The sequence below is a fragment of the Zosterops lateralis genome (assembly GCF_965231275.1).
Source record: "Zosterops lateralis genome assembly, chromosome: 6".
Lineage (NCBI taxonomy): Eukaryota > Metazoa > Chordata > Aves > Passeriformes > Zosteropidae > Zosterops > Zosterops lateralis.
This window is the reverse complement of record NC_139761.1, coordinates 4310866-4329350: the sequence shown is the minus strand read 5'-3', so window position 1 is coordinate 4329350 and position 18485 is coordinate 4310866. Positions and strand designations below refer to the sequence as shown.

The window sequence follows — 18485 nt, the reverse complement described above, 5'->3', positions numbered from 1 at the left end:
TTTTTTTCCTGACTTGTAAGTGGGTAAACTTCCCTTGGAAAGCACTTGTAACATTATATTTGCTAGAAAGACCCTAAAGCCTTCTGGACTATCACATTACTCCAGAGTCTGGCATTTCTTAGAAGGGATTTCTTTCCTAAAGCCACTACACTGTAATGGCTCTTGAGAAGCTGTTACTGTCTCGAGTGCAAATCCTTCTTAGTTTGTGTATTATTGACCTGATCAAGTGTGATGGGGGCCTTCGATGAGCCTTTGGGGGGATTTCGACGCTGTGGAATCCCGCGAGGAAATTTTTCATTGGAAATTAAAATTTCCCTTCCTGTGGCTGGCACGGGGTTGGAACTGGATGATCTTTAAGGTCTCTTCCAACCCAAACCATTCCAGGATCTTGTGATTCTATAAAATGGGAATTAATGAGGAGAGGGTGCAGCTGGGGTGGGGGGACCCCAGGGCAGGCTCCAGCTCCTTTGTGTGGAAGACCTCACCCTATGGAGCAGCTTTTTAAAAATCCCAATTATTTCCTGTAAGGGAGTAAAAAAATAACAACCCAGATGAAGGATGATTTACAGTTTGCCCGTGGAGTGGAGAAATACCCAACTACAATTCTGCAAGGACTTACGAGCACGGTTATGCTTCAGGAGGTTGATTTTAACAGATTCTACAGACAAGGAATTTGTTTAAGCAACTGTCTGATATCTCAGGATGGGATAAAGCCCTAAAAGTGAAATAAGATAATTTTCCTCCCTTCTCTCAGCCCTATTTACACACAAACAACACCCCCTAAAATCAGTGGAAATCCCGCCAGCCACTTTCACCGCGGGGAGAATCCCACAAATGATTTTGTTCCGCCTTTCCCCTCGGATAGGGAAATGCAGCTTTGTGCCCAATCCCGTAATCAGCTTCTCACGGGCTGACCCAGCTAAGCCCCAGATCAGGACCGTGCTCCCATGGTCGCTGCAGCGTTTTTTGGAGTTTGATGCTGCTACAAAATGATGTCGTAATTCGGCAAAAAAGGGAAAAACGTATCGGCGAATGAACGAGCAGAGTGAAAAATGCCTTATTTCAGATGTCAGGCAGCCACGCAGCAGTTGACTGGATGTTTTTATATTTTAGGGGATGATTCTGTCATCTGTAGTGGTGTGTTTTCCTTCATGAATAGGCTTTGGCGCAGAAATTTTTCACCGCGTCTGCTGGAGGTGTAAATAGGTATCCAGCCATATAAACCTGTCCCAAAATGATCCCAAAGAGCCTCAGGAATGGCAGCAGGCAAGACCTGGTGCTCCTAAGACAAAGGTCAAATTAAAAAAGGGATGCTAATAAACAGCCCTCCAGTTAAAAAATAGACTTTTGGGGTTTTTTTTTAAAGAATTATGTCTTAAATTCCAACAAATCAGGTTTAGAAGTTACTGAAAGTGAGATTGATCCATCTCTCCGCAAAACTTTCTTGTTCTGATATAATTTGGGTGGTTAGCTCTATTATCAGCTTTTAATATATATGCATTTATAATACATGTAATATTCATTTATATTATATATCTATTATACATGAAGAAATATCTATACTTGCTAGAGAAGCGCAAAAAAGGGATTTCTTAGCAAAAATAAAGAAATAACAGCTCAAAATTGGGGAAACATTTTCCCAATTTTCCCAAAAGCAAAGGTCTTTTCCACAGTGCCACGCGTTGATCAGAAATAAAGAGGCGGCTCTGGAAGAGTGAAAAGTGGGGTCAGAACAAAAATATCCTGAGGAGTGGGAACATCTCGGGTCGGGAGCTGCCGCTTGGTCAGGCCCAAGCCCCACTTGGTATTCAATTGACTTTCTAACTCGGGAGACAGGACTTTCCATCTTCAAATAGTGGGAATAGATTGCATTCCTGGCCCTTCCCTTTGAACGGCTGGGGAGAATAAACGCACACCCCGGCCGTGTTCTGGTGATCTCCCTAATCTCGGTTGCACTTTGTCAGGACGAGGTAACTGGTAGTTAAGTGAAATACCTTAGATCAAAGGGGGATTAATCGCCAACTGAATCCTTGCTGAATAAACCTGTCATTCAAGAAAATTATTTCCACTGAACTTAGCAGAGGATTGAAGGTATTTGCATAACAGGGACCCCACCGTACTTCAGCCAGGTTAAAAGGTTCAGAATTCAGGCAGTGTTTGGCTTTTTGGCTCCTTTTCCTTTCAGCGGCCCTGTACAATGGTTTTTTAATCTGATAATGCAGCTAACTATCTAAATGATGTCAGAACAGGAAAGTATTGCAAAGTTTGGCTGAGGGATGGATCAATTTCACTTTCAGTAACTCCTAAATCTGATTTGTTGGAATTTAAGATGTAATCCTTAAAAAAAAAAAAAAAAAAAAAAAAGGAAAAAAAAGTCCCTTTAAACTGGAGGGCTGTTTATTAACATCCTTTTTTTATTTGACCTTTGTCTTAGGAACACCAGGTCTGGCCTGCTGCCGTTCCTGGGGCTCTTTGGGATCATTTTGGGACAGGTTTAGACTATCAGTGATGCCCACGGATCCATGTGCCAAAGATCAGGTGGATCTGGGCAAACACACAAACAGATTTTCAGGGTTTTTGCTTTTTGTTTTTGTTTTCCTTTCTAAGCCCACATTTCGGAGGTCACGCTGAATTTGAATATTAGTGAAAGGGAGATAATTAAATAATGGGACCCAATAGGCTCCCATCATTTTCTAAGATCAGCCCTTGGAGGAGATTTAGGGTTTGTTGTGGGGTTGTGGCAATAATTTTAAACCTCACCAATTATCCCTGTTTTATTATGGCAGTTGCTTATGGCTAGGATTTTTCATTGGGAATTCATTTCTCCAAGAGTGAAAAGGGGTCCTGCCAGGGCTGGAAGGCAATGGCTTTTTAATCTGTGCTATAAAAATTTGGAAAAAACTTAAAATATATGTATCTATTTCTGGAGTATGCTTTATGCCATCTCCCTCCCCAGCCTTCCTGGGGTTCATTTGCAAGAGCTTCCACCTCTCCTTCCTTTGGGAGTGATGTCAAGCTACACGGAGGACGTCAGGTTTCATAATCAGATTTTGACAATAAATGGAATTTAGGCACTTCTGCATCCAGCCCGAGCCCGACACCATTCATTCTTTCGGTGGGCGCAGTTCATATTCATCACAAACCCAAAGCATCTTTCAAGTTAAAAAAAAAAAAAATCACAAAGAATGGTTATCAAAGAAAATGAATAAAATCCATATTGAGATAATTTTTTAGAAAATGATTGAAGTTTTAACCCAAGAAAGGACTCTTAGAGTTTCTTATAGCTTAGAATAAGAACGTGTCAATCACGATTAAGCTTCTGGAATTGGAATCCCTTTGAAATGCAGCTGTTTCTTCTTTAATTGTGGCAGCGGACTCAAAAGAAAAGAAAGGTCCAGCCTTAAAGATGAGTAAGGAATACAAAATAGCTCAGGATTAGTTGTGGAGTTCAAAGGTCGCTAATTACACTAAGGAGTTCCCAGACACAGGGAAAACATTAAACAGGTCACCTACCAAACGGGAAACAGACTTTGACTTCAAAAAAAAATAAAGAAAAAGGAAAAAAAGAAAGGTCTTGAAGAGATAGGTTTCTAGAGAAAATCAAAAGCAACCAGCTGATCTCATTGGGGAGAAAATGGGTTGGGTTTAGTTCTCTGCTGTTATGTGTCTCTCTAAACGGCATCAGGCTTTCAAAAAATTATCTAGAGCTCGACCAGGTTTCTTGGAGGCCTCATAAAAGCAAGAAGGAGAGAAGGGGGCAGGCCTGTGGCTTAAAATATCTGATTTTCCGTTGCACTGTGGGTCAGGAGTCCTTGGAAAAAAACACCCCTGAGGGTTGAGAGCTCCCTGTAGTATTTGGGTTGATTTGTTGAGGGTGTGGCATCCTGGAGGACAGGTGCATCTTTAGTGGAAGCCTTTAGAGAGCCCTACAGCCCCTTTGAGGACTGTGGGGTTTGGTTGGGGGAGCAGTGGGCCATCCCAATCCCTGGGAGAAGCACAGCTCCTCTCTCCTCCAGCTCCCCTTCACCTGGGATAGGCTGGTGGCACTGCTGTCCTCCCACACATGCAGCACTCCAGCTCCCAAGGATGCTGCTTTCCTTGGAAAACCACTTGGGAATACTGGCTGGGTGTCCTGTCTGCTGCAGGGCTGCAGTAAGCAACGACCCCCGGGTCCTTTGGGTCTGTGTGTGTGTGGAGAGATATAGTGCTTTAATGCCAGCCTGCTCACAAGAGAGGGAATCCCCATTTTTAGGAGAAAAGAGCCCTTTTTCCTCTCAGGTCCTGCTGCCCTGCAGGGGGAATTACCACTCTATTGAATTACCACCTCATTCCTGCAAAAATCAAAAGACTGGTGCAACATGAGATTTTGGGAAATAAGGAAGAGGAATTTTAGGTGGCCAATGAGTGGCACCTATCCCCATGCTGGGGGTTCCTACTTGTGCCCCAGGATGTCCAGGGGAGTCACAGTCAGAGTTAAATCTCTGTTCTCTGCACCTGAATTGTTGTGTTTGTGTTGGGTTTGTGTGGCAAGATTCTGGTAGCAAGAGAGGAATACAGGCATGGGAATGAAATTTAGAAGCAACCCCAAGGTGCCCCTGTGGGATTCCCACTGACAGCCATACAGAGCTACAGCAGCTCTCCCAGGGAAGCTTGGACTTACTAAATTAGGATCCACAAAATTCTCATCTAATGTCTCATTTAGGGTTGAGGGCTGCAGGGATTTCCTGCCATGGTGCTCTCAGCTTTGTGTGGGCTTGGTTTTCCCCAACACTTGTAAAAGGTGTGGGTAGTACCTTTTATTTTGGATAAAAGGATGAGAGAAGAGGGAGGTGGTGGTGAGGGAATCAGCAAAAGTAGTGAGGGACAAACGTGGACTTATAAACTCTCTCCTGGCTTAAATCTCAGCAGGGTTTGTATAAATAGGACAAAGTGTGACCAATTCCTGGGGCAGCATGAATAAACAGGGGACAACCATGGAATGTTTGCTGCCTTGTTGTTCCAGTGTTTACTGGTAACAAGTGGCCACAGCAGTTAATGTGAAAAAAATGCAGATGTGGAAAGAGCTGAATTATGTCAAAAAAGTCACTACTTCCGAATTATCTGAAGGAACAGGATTTACCCCAAAATTCTTGAGGAACTGGCATAAACCATCTTGGAGCTGTCACCAAATACCTTGGTGGGAGGAAAGGGCTTCCAGAAAACTGGAAAACCATCAAATTACTGAGTAGTGACCAGTGACAGATTTGATAACATGGAACTGTGTTAGGGGGACTCATTCCCTTCTGTGGTGAGAGGAACAGGAATTGCAGCTTCTCAGCCTCTGGGAACCTCAGTGCAAATTCCCCATTTCCTTCCACACCTTCCACAAATGTTAAGCAGAAGAGTTGGGCTCTAAAACATGTTTGATTAGGGTTTCCCAACCATTGGATTTGGAAATCTCAGCCATTTTTGCTGTGTTTACTGGGTTATACATGGATTTTGCATTATTTTAATTTCTTTCGAGGTCTGTTACATCAATTCTCATGGCCAACTAATGTACAGTCTCACCTCAAAAGCTTTGACAGTGTGTATTTGCTTTAAATTAATTTTAATTGCTGTTCCTTAAATTATTCCCAAATTTTAATGAAATGAAACAAATTATTTTCACTAATGAAGTGAGTTCCATATTAACTCCTTATTCATATCCAGTATTTTTTGGGGGGTGGGGGGGGAATGTCAGGTTTGCAACCCATTTTTAAAGTCCTTACATTTATTGTTTTCAGTTCTTTGCATCTTAGTTTTCTTCTGGCCCGCTGAAACAGAATACAAAGTCTGGAAAACTCTTTGGCCACTTCTTTTGGAAAGTCTTCATGCAAAGTTACCTTCACAAAGATCTCATATAATATATGCCTGTCACAAAATGATAAATAGAAGTACTTTAAGTACTTCAAGCAGCAAACACTCTGGTAGAAGGAACAACATTGTACCAGAAGAAAATTTTGGGGTTTTTTCCCTTTAACAGATTTTTAAAGTAACTGTTGTATTAAAAACTTGTTTATTTTATTAAAGAGCTAAAGAAATGCCACTGAACTTGGTCACCTTTAGAGCCCACCAGAACCTCTGGAATCCTGGGAGTCCTCAGGCTCATGTGAGCTCTACATCAGATCTTCCTGATTTATGTTTTGAAGGGCTTTTCTCCTTTCATAGAACAGGTGGTCAGAGCACATAAAGAAACAGTGAAATTATCTGGGCAACCACAGAGGGAACAGACAAACACAGAAAGGTTTAGTCATTTGTAATTCCTTGAACTCTTCCAGTGTTATCTACCCAGTGCCCCCTAATTTAGTGAGTTTTCTAAGCTGAGTTTACTACTTTCCTACCTTATTAATATTTATGAAGGATCCATGAGCATGGGCCCTTCCCAAAGGCCAGGAGAAGCTCCCCCTCTGGCTTCTCCCCCAGTGTGGGTGTCTCACAGGGGTTGCACAATGCTGGGTGAAACTGTGTGCCTTTACCCCGGTGTGTTTTGCCACCTTCCCCATTCCTGGTGCTTTCCAAAAAACAGGGTGTGCTGCACACTCACATCAGCAGAGAGATCTCAGCCACTCTTAGAGAGGGAGACAGGGCTCCTTCCCCCAATTTTGTCACTACAGAGCTGGCCCTGAGCAGAGCACTGCAGCAACTACAGAGCAAACCTTGATAACAAATCAAAACAGGTGATGGCTGATGTGAGGTTGTGAAAGCTGCTCAGGGTGAGAAGGGAAACATCACCTGCCCCCTCCCTCCCTGCAAACCTGCCCTACTGGGTACAATGTGTACTTCATACACCCAATTCATCATTTCAGTTCACAGCTTCTGTGAAATAAAGGGCATTTTTAGCTTATCAAAGCCAGAGCCCTCCATTCCTGAGCACCATAACTCTCCTATGAGTCTCCTCAGAGACACAGGCAAGAGGGAAACACAAAGGATCAGGTTTTAGAAGAATCCCCTCCTATTAAGTGCAAATCCTGTAAGATACCATGAATTTAGGCACTGCCATTGCTTCCCAGAATTTACTGGGGAGTATTTGAGTAAGAAAAGCCATTCCTGCAGAGTGCTGCTGTGCAGAGCAGAGCTCCCCCCTTTCTCGTGGGCAGGTGGAAGCCGAACATCATGGCCTGGTGTCCAGAACAGGCTCTAAACCCTTCCAGCAGAGAGAGCTCCTCTTCCCACCTCACACTGTGGTGTCCAGGCATGTGGACAACTCCGGCAGGGAGGGGCTGGGTGCTGGGAAAAAATCACAAACTCACCTTGTGCTGCTAAACAAAACAGACACTTCACCAGACACATCACTTGTGTGAAACAGAGTACAGAACATAGCTCTACGTTTGCACAGCAGTTTCAGCTCAACAGCATTTCACAAGAACAAATCCACCCTCTAGAACATTTAACCAACCTGTTGGATTACTCTATCAATCTAAGTATTTTTCAGATTATAGCTTAAAACGTCCCTCCTTGCAGAATTCCCTGATCTGATTTACCCCACAGTGAGACACGAGGCAGGGCAGGAGTAGCTCTGTTAGGACTCAACATCCTTTGCTTTTGTGCTGCTCTCCAGGTTCTGGCAGCTCCTCACCAGCCCTTCACAATCTGCACAATTCTTGATAATTCTCCTGAAGTCCATGTTTCCTGTGTTCCTGCAGATCTCAAAATCAGAGGTTTGTATCTGTAAATTGAGACATTTTCCACCTACTTTTCCAGGAAAAGCAGCTCAGTGATGGTTTCTGGAACCTCTAGCAAACTTAGCTGATTTTGCCTCCTCAGAACCAGTCTGTGAGCTGAAAAACCCAGTTCACACCTCTGCTTTCAGAGCAAGCAGTTCACAGGCATGTGTGCAAGGGAACTCACCACTTCTGCTGCCAGAGGCAATAAAGATTCCTTAATTAAAATTGCCTCCACTTTCAGAAGTGCTGCTCACGCAGTATTCCTCCTCTTGAAAATCCCTGTAAATTAGTGACTGGCGTGTGTTCTGTACACATCTTGTAAAAATAATAGAACTTCTGCTTTGAATTGTTCTCTGAATGTGGAGCTTGATGAGACTCTTGTGACTTCAGTACAGGAATAGGAAACTGAAATCTTTCCTACCCTGCAACAGCAAACCAGTGAAGTAACTGGGAGTAACTGGGAATCTCAATGTCTGTACCTGTAACATCAGGGACATATTTTGTTAAAGTTAAAGTTAGAAGGGAAAGTAAAACCAGCCACAGGAAGTACATTTCAAATTGTCCTCTCTAGGCTATCAGCCAGGACTCAACAATTTTATATTTTATATGACAAGTGACATCTTGTTTTCCATCAACAGAAACTTTTAAGAACACATAGAAAGCAAAAGTGCTGAAGAATATTTATTTTACTGTATCATAACATAAATCTTATTAACACTGTGCTTTGTTTAAATATAAAAATTTTTCCCAAGTTCATTAGTCAAGTAAGGGCTTGTACAACATAGGTGCTGGTGCTTTGGAATTCCAGATGAAGTAATCAGAAGAAATCAGTTCCCGGGCTAAAGGGAAAAAACAGGCAAGAGAAATAAGCATTACAGGGTGCCTTACAATCAGACATTCCTTCATCCAAGTTAAGTGACTACTAATCCATCCTTGCCAGTTTACAGAAAAGGTATAATGGCCTCTTTAAACTGTAAGACTCTTACTATTATTTGAAAATCGTTTCTGATAATGAGACATTTAAAGTCTCAGCTTCAATTACCTTTACTAATGTATCAGTCATGAGCTTAAAATTCAAACAGAGGTTAAGTCAAAAGCAGGTGGATGGCTTGGATTTTGTTCAATGAATATAAATTGCATGCTCGATATAGAACATGAAAACGCTGCTTTTTCTGTGTTACAATTTAGGGCTGAGTGTGACCTGTCACAAAATTAACAGTGTAGCCCATGCTTTTCAAAAGGCATTTACAGAGTTCTGCTACCAGGACTGGCAGAAGTTGCAACAGAGAGAGAGAGAGAGAGCTACAAATAAAAACACTTCCATTAGGCAGAGCTGCTCAGGTGTAATGAGTGCTTTCTGTGAGCCATTCAGGGTATTTTTGGTGCAGGCTTGGCAGTGCTCATGTGTTAACAGAAAGCAGATTTGGGTTCTGCTCCACACACATGTTCAGTGTAGAGCCACAGCCACCAAGGGGTGCTGGTGTGGTGACACTGACAGCAGCAGTGTCAACTTGGGTGCAGGAGCTGAGTTCTGTACCTGGGTACTGCCAACCCACCTGAAAATGTCTCTGACAAAGGTGTCCCAAAAAAGGAGATTAGGGAGGGTCATTCCCTGTGTCCCCCAAAAAAGCTCTGCCATTATGGGGAGCATAGGAGCCAGCACAGGGCAGAGAGCCCCAGAGAGAGGCTGGCTTTGTAAGAGCTCTCATCTCAAAGGGAGAGGCCAGTCCCTACTCCTGGGATGCTTTAAACATCACAAAAAAACCCAACTCAAAAGCAGAGAACAAGAGTACAATTTTAGTTATGTAATTTTAGTCATTGATACCCAGTTCATAATTTCAATTTCAATTTTTAATTTTAGCAACTTACATGCAGTAATTTTGGGCTTCCCTGGAACAAAGATCTGAACAGAATGCTGGTCTACGTAACATCCAGTAAGTGTAAAGTCTGGGATCCTAAAATACAGCTACAAAAAGAGAGGAAAAACACAATCAGATGCACATTGTCACCCTTGCTGTGCAAATCCTGACAAACTGTGTCACACGCTCTGGATGTGCAAGGGTACTCCAAAGTGACAGGATGTCAAATCCTCTAGGCAGGAGAACAAAAATCCGTATTTTTGAGAATATGAGATTTTAAATCAATGTATCTTCAACTGAAGACAATAAAAAGTGACTGCTAAGGCCTCTTTTCCCAGAGCCTGTGACTTACTTTTACATAAGTAGTGTTCCCAGTGCACACAAAATCAGTCGGGTGCTCTTTGCCTGCGGTGCCGAAAGACACAGTTCCAGTGAGGGAAACTTCCAAAGATTTGGGGAACTTCTGTCCTAAAGGCAGAGACAGCATATTTTAGAAATCATCCAGCTATGCCCAGGCTGCAGAGAAGGGGCTGGGAGAGGGAGAGCAGTCCCAGGGGTGAAGTCCTTACCAATGATCCAAACCAGGCGGCTTTTCTCCCGGGACAAATCCAGTTGGCCATGACTCACTTTGTACTCTAACTGAGCAATGGGGCCCCTACATGTGAGAGAGGAGAAATAAAATCTCTGCAATTACTACCATTCAGCATTTGTTAATGCCTGCTTTGTTACAGAAAGGCAGGAAAAGCAGACAGACATTATTTGTGCACGTACAGACACCTATCTGAGCACACTGCTAATTTATGAGAAGAAATTACAGAGCAGGAGGAAATCACCGGGCTCCCAGCCCAGTAATCACAAAGGAGCTGCTGATGTTTTAGTTCACTGATGGTGTTTTACTAACACTATGATCAGAATCAACAACTTTGTATCATTCCCATCTTTGAATTTTCATGATAATTAGGTGGCAGTGTGGTCGTGGCAGCTGTCAGAGAGGCTTAGATGAAAACTATCGTTTTAATTTGAAATAACTGTATTTTTGATAAGCTGATCTGTAGCTAGGATTAGCAGTCTTAAGGAACAGGTAACCCTGGCTTGGAAGTGATCTCCACCTTAATCCACCTGGGGGACTGTGGCAGTGTTTCACATGGGAAAATACCACAGGGAAACAGGATGAGCAACAGAAGTGTTTGGAATGTTACCAAATATTTTGGTATAATTCTGTATTCTGGAAATTAAAAGAATTTCAAGGTTGGTGTTCACTGGTAACACCCTTATGGAGCATAATCTGTTATACTGACTCCTAGCAAGTTAATTTTGGGAAGATAACAGAGAAATGGAAGAAATTTATTTAGGCTTTCTTTATTCTTACCTGTTGAAGAAAGGTATACGAGCTTCACAGTACTCAAAAGAATTCTTTATGCTTTCATGGAGCTTTAAATTAACTGTGATTTTTAGCTGAGATCCCTCTTCAACGAGTTGGTAACACCCCAAAATTGGTGGAACAGGAACCTGGAAAAAACTATATTCATTCTCAAGATATATTAACACCATCATCACAAGATCATTTATATACTGTTTTCATTGCTAAAGTAGTTTAAAAAAGACCCCAAACATACATTAATTACTGACTGGGATAAAGTCTTCAGGCTCCTTGTGATAGAGAATTGGGGGGCATGCACTTGACATCTCAGCCTGGATATATTTTGTCTAATTCTAGCATTAAATTTGGCTGATTTAAAGTAAGAGCAGCATTGCCAAGCAAAGGTACCAGTAACTCCTGAACGTGACTCAGACAACTCAAGTCCTTAAGTGCCTTCCAAGCAGCTTATTACATAAAACCCATTTTATATAACATTTTATTATCTATATTGGACTCAAACTCACTCCAGCACGCCTATGTTGGCTGATGCCCACACAGGTGTTTTTATTTCTGTCTGAACACTAGAAAACAGCACGGGCTGGGGGTGTGTTCTTACCTGGGAAGTGTAGTAACACAGGTCGAAGGACTCTGAAGGAGGAATGAAGGGGAATTTGTAAGGTCCATTGTACACAGAGTCATTCAGGGGCTCAGCACTGGTGGACATCAGCATGGCAGGGTCCACGGAGGTGACACAGTGATGGACCACGATGTCCTGGAGCGGGGGCGCGTTCGTCGGGAGCGTCAGGCTGAGGGTGACGTTGGGCGCAGACCCCTCAATGTCGCACTTGGGAAAAGGAAGTCAAGACATTATTCTAAAACATCTGAGTCCAGTCACAGTGAGATGTTCAAAACTAAAACACATTTTTTGCATTAAAAATAAATAAAATCCCTACCAATTTTCAGTTGGCTTTGATCATTAGTACTAACCATCAGTACTAAGACATCACTCACACGCTTGCTGACAATTTAATTATGTTGCTCTAACAACATCCATTTAATGGATTCCAGCATGCTCTGGATGGCCTCTGTGGTCCCATGCCAGCTCTGTCACAGCAGAGTGTCCCTTGTCTTGTCCCTCCCTGTGCCAGTTCTGCAGGCCATGATCACACCTGGACTTTCTTCTTGTGTAAGACCATCCACCCACCCTGCAAAATGGCCTGGGAATTGTCCCTTTGAGAGCAGGAAGCTGCTCACCCACACAGTCCCTACCAGCATGGCAGGTGGGAAATGACCCAGGCTTTGGGAGTGCAGCATTCAGGCTGGCCTCCTTTGGAGATGACTATCCCACTCCATGCAAATGATTAAATTATCACTTTATTAGCAGGTCTCTCTCCTTGTAAATCAGTGGCAGTCACCAATACAGTGTGCCAAGATAATATTGTGTGCTGCCTAAGCATAGTTCAGAACAAAGAATGAATTATAGTACAAATTATAGTTACAAATTTTAATATATTTCATAATTATTATGGATATATTTAGTCAATAGTCCCCAGTTTGCAATATGAAACAATGAGATATTTTAATATTAAACAATGCTCAGGGAAGCCCATCCCTGGAAGTGCTCAAGGCCTGGTTGGACAGGGTTTGGAGCAGCCTGGTCTAGTGGAAGGTGTCCCTGCTCATGCAGGAGGTTGGAATGAGATGATTTTTAAGTTCCCTTCCAACCCAAACCATTCTGGGATTCTACAAAGAAAACCACTGTCACATACAAACTATCCAAAATAATGATACAACCAGTTTCTTCCACCAGGTTCTTTATCAATTGTTCTTATGTTATGCAACACCGACATTTGTGGGATTAAAATGTTGTAGTAGAACAAGGAAGGACAGAAGATTAAACTTTCATTTGGCAGGAAAAATAATTAAAAATGCTCATGTAAAGACACTTTTAGAAGACATTTAGACATCTCAGCCTGGATATACTTTATCTAATTCAGGCATTTCAGTGGTTCATCTAAGGAGTCAAAGGTAACTCCTGAAAGTGACTCAGACAACAAAATCGGGAAAATTTTCAACTCAATATAAAATTTTACATCAAATGAGTATTTCTCTTGCACAAAAACTACTTTGCACATCAAACGCTCTCACCTTGCAGTTCACAGCCCCATAAACTTGCCACGTGTCCACCACATCCCTCTGGTCGTACTGCATACACTTGACCTTCTCAGAGATGCAGACATTCACCTGAGGCTTGCCCTTGTAGGTGTTGGATCTCCAGACTGGCTGATCCTTATCCACAGGCAGCTCCTGGATGTCGTCGAAGGAGCTGTTCAGGCTGCGGATGTTGGTGTTCAGGGGGGTGCCCAGGGGACAGGCCTGGATCAGCAGATTCCGGAGCTGCCCGACCTTGGAGCTCAGCTCGGCCTCGTTTTTCCGGCTGGGAGAGACGTAGTCCATGATGCCCAGCAGCAGAGCCAGCCCCTGGGAGAGCCCGGTGACGGTGAGGAGGGGCGGCCGCGGCTCCAGGCTCCCCTCCACCAGTGGGACGCAGGCGTAGATGAGGCCGCTCTTGTGGAAGGCCAGCACGGGCCAGAGCTCCCCTGCAGGGGTGGACACAGAGTGCACAGAGGAGTGGTTGATCCGGGTGCAGGTGTCCCGCTGCTCCACGAAGATGTGCTCATCCACCAGCCGCAGCTCCAGGAGCAGGGCCTTGAGGAAGGCGCTGTCCGAGGGGATCGGGACGTGAGTGGAGCCGTTGAAGGTCTCGGCGCGCAGCTCCACCGTGGGGAAGCGCCTGCGGGGAGGGAATGGGAACAGCTCAGTGCCACACGCCTTCCTGACACCCAAAATGTCACTTTGATCTTCTTCAGCCTTCTGATATTTCTTTCTTGCTTCTCTCAGTAGAGAGGTCTGAGACCTGAGCAAGAGGGTTTGAAACCTGGACAGGAGGGTTTGTACAGGGGGGTTTGAAACCCTGCCACAGAGCCCAGGAAGACACAGGCTTTGATTTTAGTCCATGTGAAAAACTTCCAAAATAGAGAAGAATTACAAGTCACAAATGTGTAAAAGATCGTAGTGTAACTAATCACCATGTAGAAAATTTTGTAGTTTTGGGTTTTTAGAATAGCGCTGACTTGGGGACAAGATGGTGGAATTAGGGTGTTACCCTGGGTTCTTCTTGTTCTCCCTTGGCATCCATCTTCTGCAGTGACGTGGGCACAAGGCAGTTTGATAGGATTGGGTCAAAGTAGAAATGACCCTTCTTGTACAGGTGTTAGCCATTGGCACAGAATTGTAAATAAGAGACACGTAGTTATCTGTATAAAGGCAGAGTGACCTCCCATCACGGGGGGAGTCACATTGTGTCCGAGCTGCTGTGAACACCCTGGCTGGACACAAAGAATTTGTAAGATAAGAATTAATAAACAACACAAGAAACCAAGAAAACCAAGACCTTGAGACTCCATTCTCGCACAAAGCACAAACTCAAATCTAAAGCCTTCAGAGGTCAAAGAGAGCAGAGACAGAAATACACCCACTCAAACTACCAGCCTGAAATCTCAGAGAAAGAAAACTAAAACCCGAGACATTTTTGTACTGGAGTTTCTCACAGACTTTCAAGCGATGTTATGGCAACTGTCCTTGTTTTGGAAATTGTTCTTGATGTTTTCACATTCCTCTCTGGAGGAAGGACAATTGATGGACTTCTAGTTTGCCCAGTGGGGTTGGAGAGGTGGCAATCTTCATTCTCCAATCCCAGGTCATATAAACCCAAGGGCAAAATAAACCATCTCTCTTTTTTTGGCTCTTACAACCCAATTGCGTGAGTGTTGTTGTTTTGTGTCCGTCTAGTGACATCACCCCAAAGCAGAGCTCTGGGGGCAGAACCACACAAGCCCTCTTCCGGCTGCAAAAGCACTATGGAAATCTTTGGATGACTGATAATGGGTTTTTCTTCATTATTCAAACAACTCCCCAAAACCCACTGGGCCTAAAAATAACCTCATGTACACAGAAGCCTGCAGCAACTCGATAGAAGCAGTGCTGGGATCAGAACATAAACCACTGTCAATAAAACCATTCCATGAGTAGTTAGGATTCTTTCTAGCAAAGTCTAAACTTTGAGTAAATACATTCTCATGAGTAAATACCTGCTTTTTAAAATAAAATGTGAATCTGTCCATCTGTGCTGGCTGTCACACAAAGGTACAGGATGTTTGTGTGACACTAAGGAATAACTCCCACCAGTGCAGAACTTGAAAATATTTTTAAGAGGTGAGATCACACTGAAGACAAGTTCTTGGATATTTAAGAAAATGGATGTTCTATGTAATAAAATGCAACTACAACAGCTTTTTGCCTAGATAGAGTACACTAGTGCTAGACCTTTGCTGCTAGAACAATAATAACACTAATAATAATAACAATAATAATAATCATTCCACACTGCAATATATGTGACTTAAAGCTTTTATGACTTTTTCATAATTTCATTTGGTGTCCTTTTTATACCATCTTTTAAAGGACACATTGACAGTCTGCTCCTTAAATTGCCGTGGAACTTGCAGCCCCAGCACTGTGTGACTTTGTTATATCTATGACCTCCATCTGTAGCACTTCCCTCCTGCTCCTGAGCACTTCCATGGATCTTATCCTGTTGCCTCTAAGTCCCACCTTCATCATCTTTTCTTAACTCAGTAGCTGGAGGCAGCTACATTTCTTCAGGCTTATTTTCAGAGACTGCTTTTTTTTTTCTTTGATTCTTAATCAGGCATCCAGGGCTTTTGGGGTTGAGGTTTTTTTGGTAAGGGAAAAGCAAACATAGCCAGAGCTACAAAATTTCATAAACAGGATACAGATGACAGCAAAACACCTCCCTGTGGTCTCACATTTTATTCTGAAGAGCAAAGAAACAAAGTGGATTTACAGCTCTAAAATTTATGAGGCTTTGTGGAGCCAGGGTGTTGATAAGAGGCTATGTGTAACCTTGGTGAGCAGCTCTTATTTTTGGCCAACATTTCCAAAACAAGGGAAGAGGAGATATTTCAGTCTGGCTTTGTATTAGTCAAGTCCCAGTCTCTCTGCTCCATTTGCTGAAGCTGTCCCCACACTATAACAGCCTCCTCCTCCTCCTTCCACTGAATTTTACCAGCTGAGTCATTAGATCATTAGTTAGCCCTTCAGATCCCAGTTTTTCAGTATTCCCTTCTAGAAAGTGATGCAAACTTTAAAAAAGAAAAAAAAAAAAAAAGATGAAAGTTTCCAGGGATGAATGAGCTTCGGTGACTCAAGAGAGACAGACCATCCTTGTCGCCTGAATTAAGTTATGATCAACTCCAGAAAAAGAAAAAAAGGGGGGAATGCTTTGATGTCCCCGATGTCTTCCCTGAGGTTAAAGATCAGGGCTCACGTATCTCCAGCTGAGTGCCTAAGTCCTGAAACCAACAGTTTCCATGTGATCCGGCCATTCTTCTTATTGTCTGCGCGCTTTGTTGAATTTAAGGTCAGTTAGGAGGATAAACTTGGGGGCTTCCACAGCCCTATTATTTCCTCTGGGAACTTGAAAGATCTAAGTCTGGAAGTCACTTGAAGCATCAAGGATAGTTTGCCCTTTTCAAAGGAGTGCTACTCCTTGTCTCTGCTGCTCGCTGTGTGACAAGTCACTTCAGACACCGCTGTCACCAGCCCCCCCTGCCCCGTGGTGATTACACTCCCCGAGGTTTTGGGGACAAGGTTTTCTCTTTATCTCTGTTTGTAGAGGGGAGGCCTCATCTCTAGTCCTGTAGGTAATACAAGGACCATAATACTAATCCTGAAACAATCAGAGGAGTGTCCAATGGAGAGATCTGTCTGCACCTGAAGATGGAAGATAGTCTACTTACTTTTTTTTTTCTTTTTTTACTCCTAGCTTCTCTCTTTGGTTTTACTAAATTCAGACTAAGTCTGTAGGTCACTTTATCCAGGTCTTTTTTTTTTTTAAACAAACTTTCCCTAGCCCTAGATATTTTTTCTTCTCGTTGTCTGGATTTCTCTGAAGTCACAGAAGAAAAAAAAAAAAAGGGTAACAAATCTTGCCAGCCCCACAAAAGTAACCTGCCCAGCCCAAAGTCTTACTTTATACCTGCAAGAATTCTGAATAAAACTCTTCCTTTGGAGGATTTTTTAAGTGTCCAGTAACTTAAAAGTCCTCCAATAACTTAAAAAAAAGTATTTATATGCAAAAATTAGCATCAAACGGAAAGCTGAATTTCTGCCTGAAAGTACTCTATTTTTTGTCCACCTACAGAACAACACAAAGAGAATACAAGTAAAATACAAGCAATAATATATGCTTTCTACTTTGTCCATTTTGTTAATCTGACAGTATTTCACAATCACTGCTTTGTGCTTTTCTGTGTTAGAATGGAGAAGAGCTGGGCAAAATGTTTACAGTGACAAACAAGAAAGAGGAACAGAGCAAGGAAACTCACATGCAAAATGCAGAAGCTGTGAAAAAACCTCCATATTTAGTTAAAAGCACATTTTGTGAACCTGATTGTAAACTTTTGGAAATCAGGGTCAGAAACGCAGAGCATCCAGCGCTTTGGGGGACTAGACAAGGGATTTGTCCAGTATCAGATGGTTTTGGTGTTTTTACGTCTGTTTTGGGGGCCAAACCCCGGCCCCACAGGGTAGAAATGTCCCCCAGGACACCCAGAGCCCTCAGAGCAGCCGATCCCCACAGGGGACCAGGATTTCCTGCAGGACACTCAGACCCCCAGAGCACCCAAACCCCCGGGGCATCTGGACCCCCAGAGCACCCAAACCTCCAGGACACCCAGAGCCCTCAGAGCACCCAAACCCCAGGGCATCAGGATTTCCTGCAGGCCATCCGGACCCCCACAGCACCCCAACCCCCAGGGCATCTGGACCCCCAGAGCAAAACCATCTCCTCAGGGCCAGGATTTCCTTCAGGGCATCCAGACCCCCAGAGCAAAACTATCTCCTCAGAGCACCAGGATTTCCTCCGGCGCATCCGGACCCCCAGAGCACCCAAACCCCCAGGACAACCAGAGCCCTCAGAGCACCTGATCCCCCCAGGGCACCAGGATTTCCTTCAGGGTACCCAGACCCCCCAGCACTCGAACCCCTCAGGGGGAAAGCCACTAGGTTTTCCATCAGGGCATCCAGACCCTCAGGACAGCCGGGCCCCCTCAGGAACATCCGCGGCCCCTGAGCGCATCCCGCTCTCCCCAGGGCGGCCGCTTCCCTCCAGAGCTCCCGGACCCCCAAAAACATCCCCTCCCCTCAAGAACACCCGGATTCCCCCAGTGCACTCGGACCCCTCAGAACACCTGGATCCCCTCTAGCTCACCCAGACCCCCCAGATCACCCAGCCCAACCCCGGGACGTGCCCAGCCCGCCGTGCCCGCGCCTGTGCCCGGAACCGCGGCTACCTGGAGAAGAGCACGGCACCGCCGGCCGCGGGGTCGTGTTTGAGGAGCCACAGCGCCCGCAGGGCCATGGCGATGGTGGTGGTGGTGGTGCCGATGGTGGCGGTGATGCCGCCGGTGCCGATGGCGGCCGGGGAGGAGCCGCGGCCGC

At 44.1% G+C, this 18485-nt stretch overlaps 1 protein-coding gene across 2 annotated transcripts; it reads right to left on the bottom strand.

The window, feature by feature from the left end:
• Positions 1–8350: 8350 nt before the first annotated feature.
• On the bottom strand, positions 8351–18412 carry AP5M1 (adaptor related protein complex 5 subunit mu 1). Of its 2 annotated transcripts, none has more exons than XM_083863358.1 (8): positions 18338–18412; positions 13050–13695; positions 11518–11745; positions 10911–11050; positions 10111–10196; positions 9894–10009; positions 9552–9648; positions 8351–8521 (listed from the first exon to the last, which is right to left on the bottom strand). In XM_083863358.1, the coding sequence occupies exons 1-8, from the start codon at positions 18403–18405 to the stop codon at positions 8439–8441; spliced, it is 1464 nt and encodes a 487-aa protein (XP_083719484.1). In that variant the 5' UTR covers positions 18406–18412; the 3' UTR covers positions 8351–8438. The 2 variants fall into 2 exon arrangements, with proteins under 2 accessions (XP_083719484.1, XP_083719485.1); XM_083863359.1 differs by having other exon boundaries at positions 13146–13695.
• Between the last annotated feature and the right edge of the window lie 73 nt (positions 18413–18485).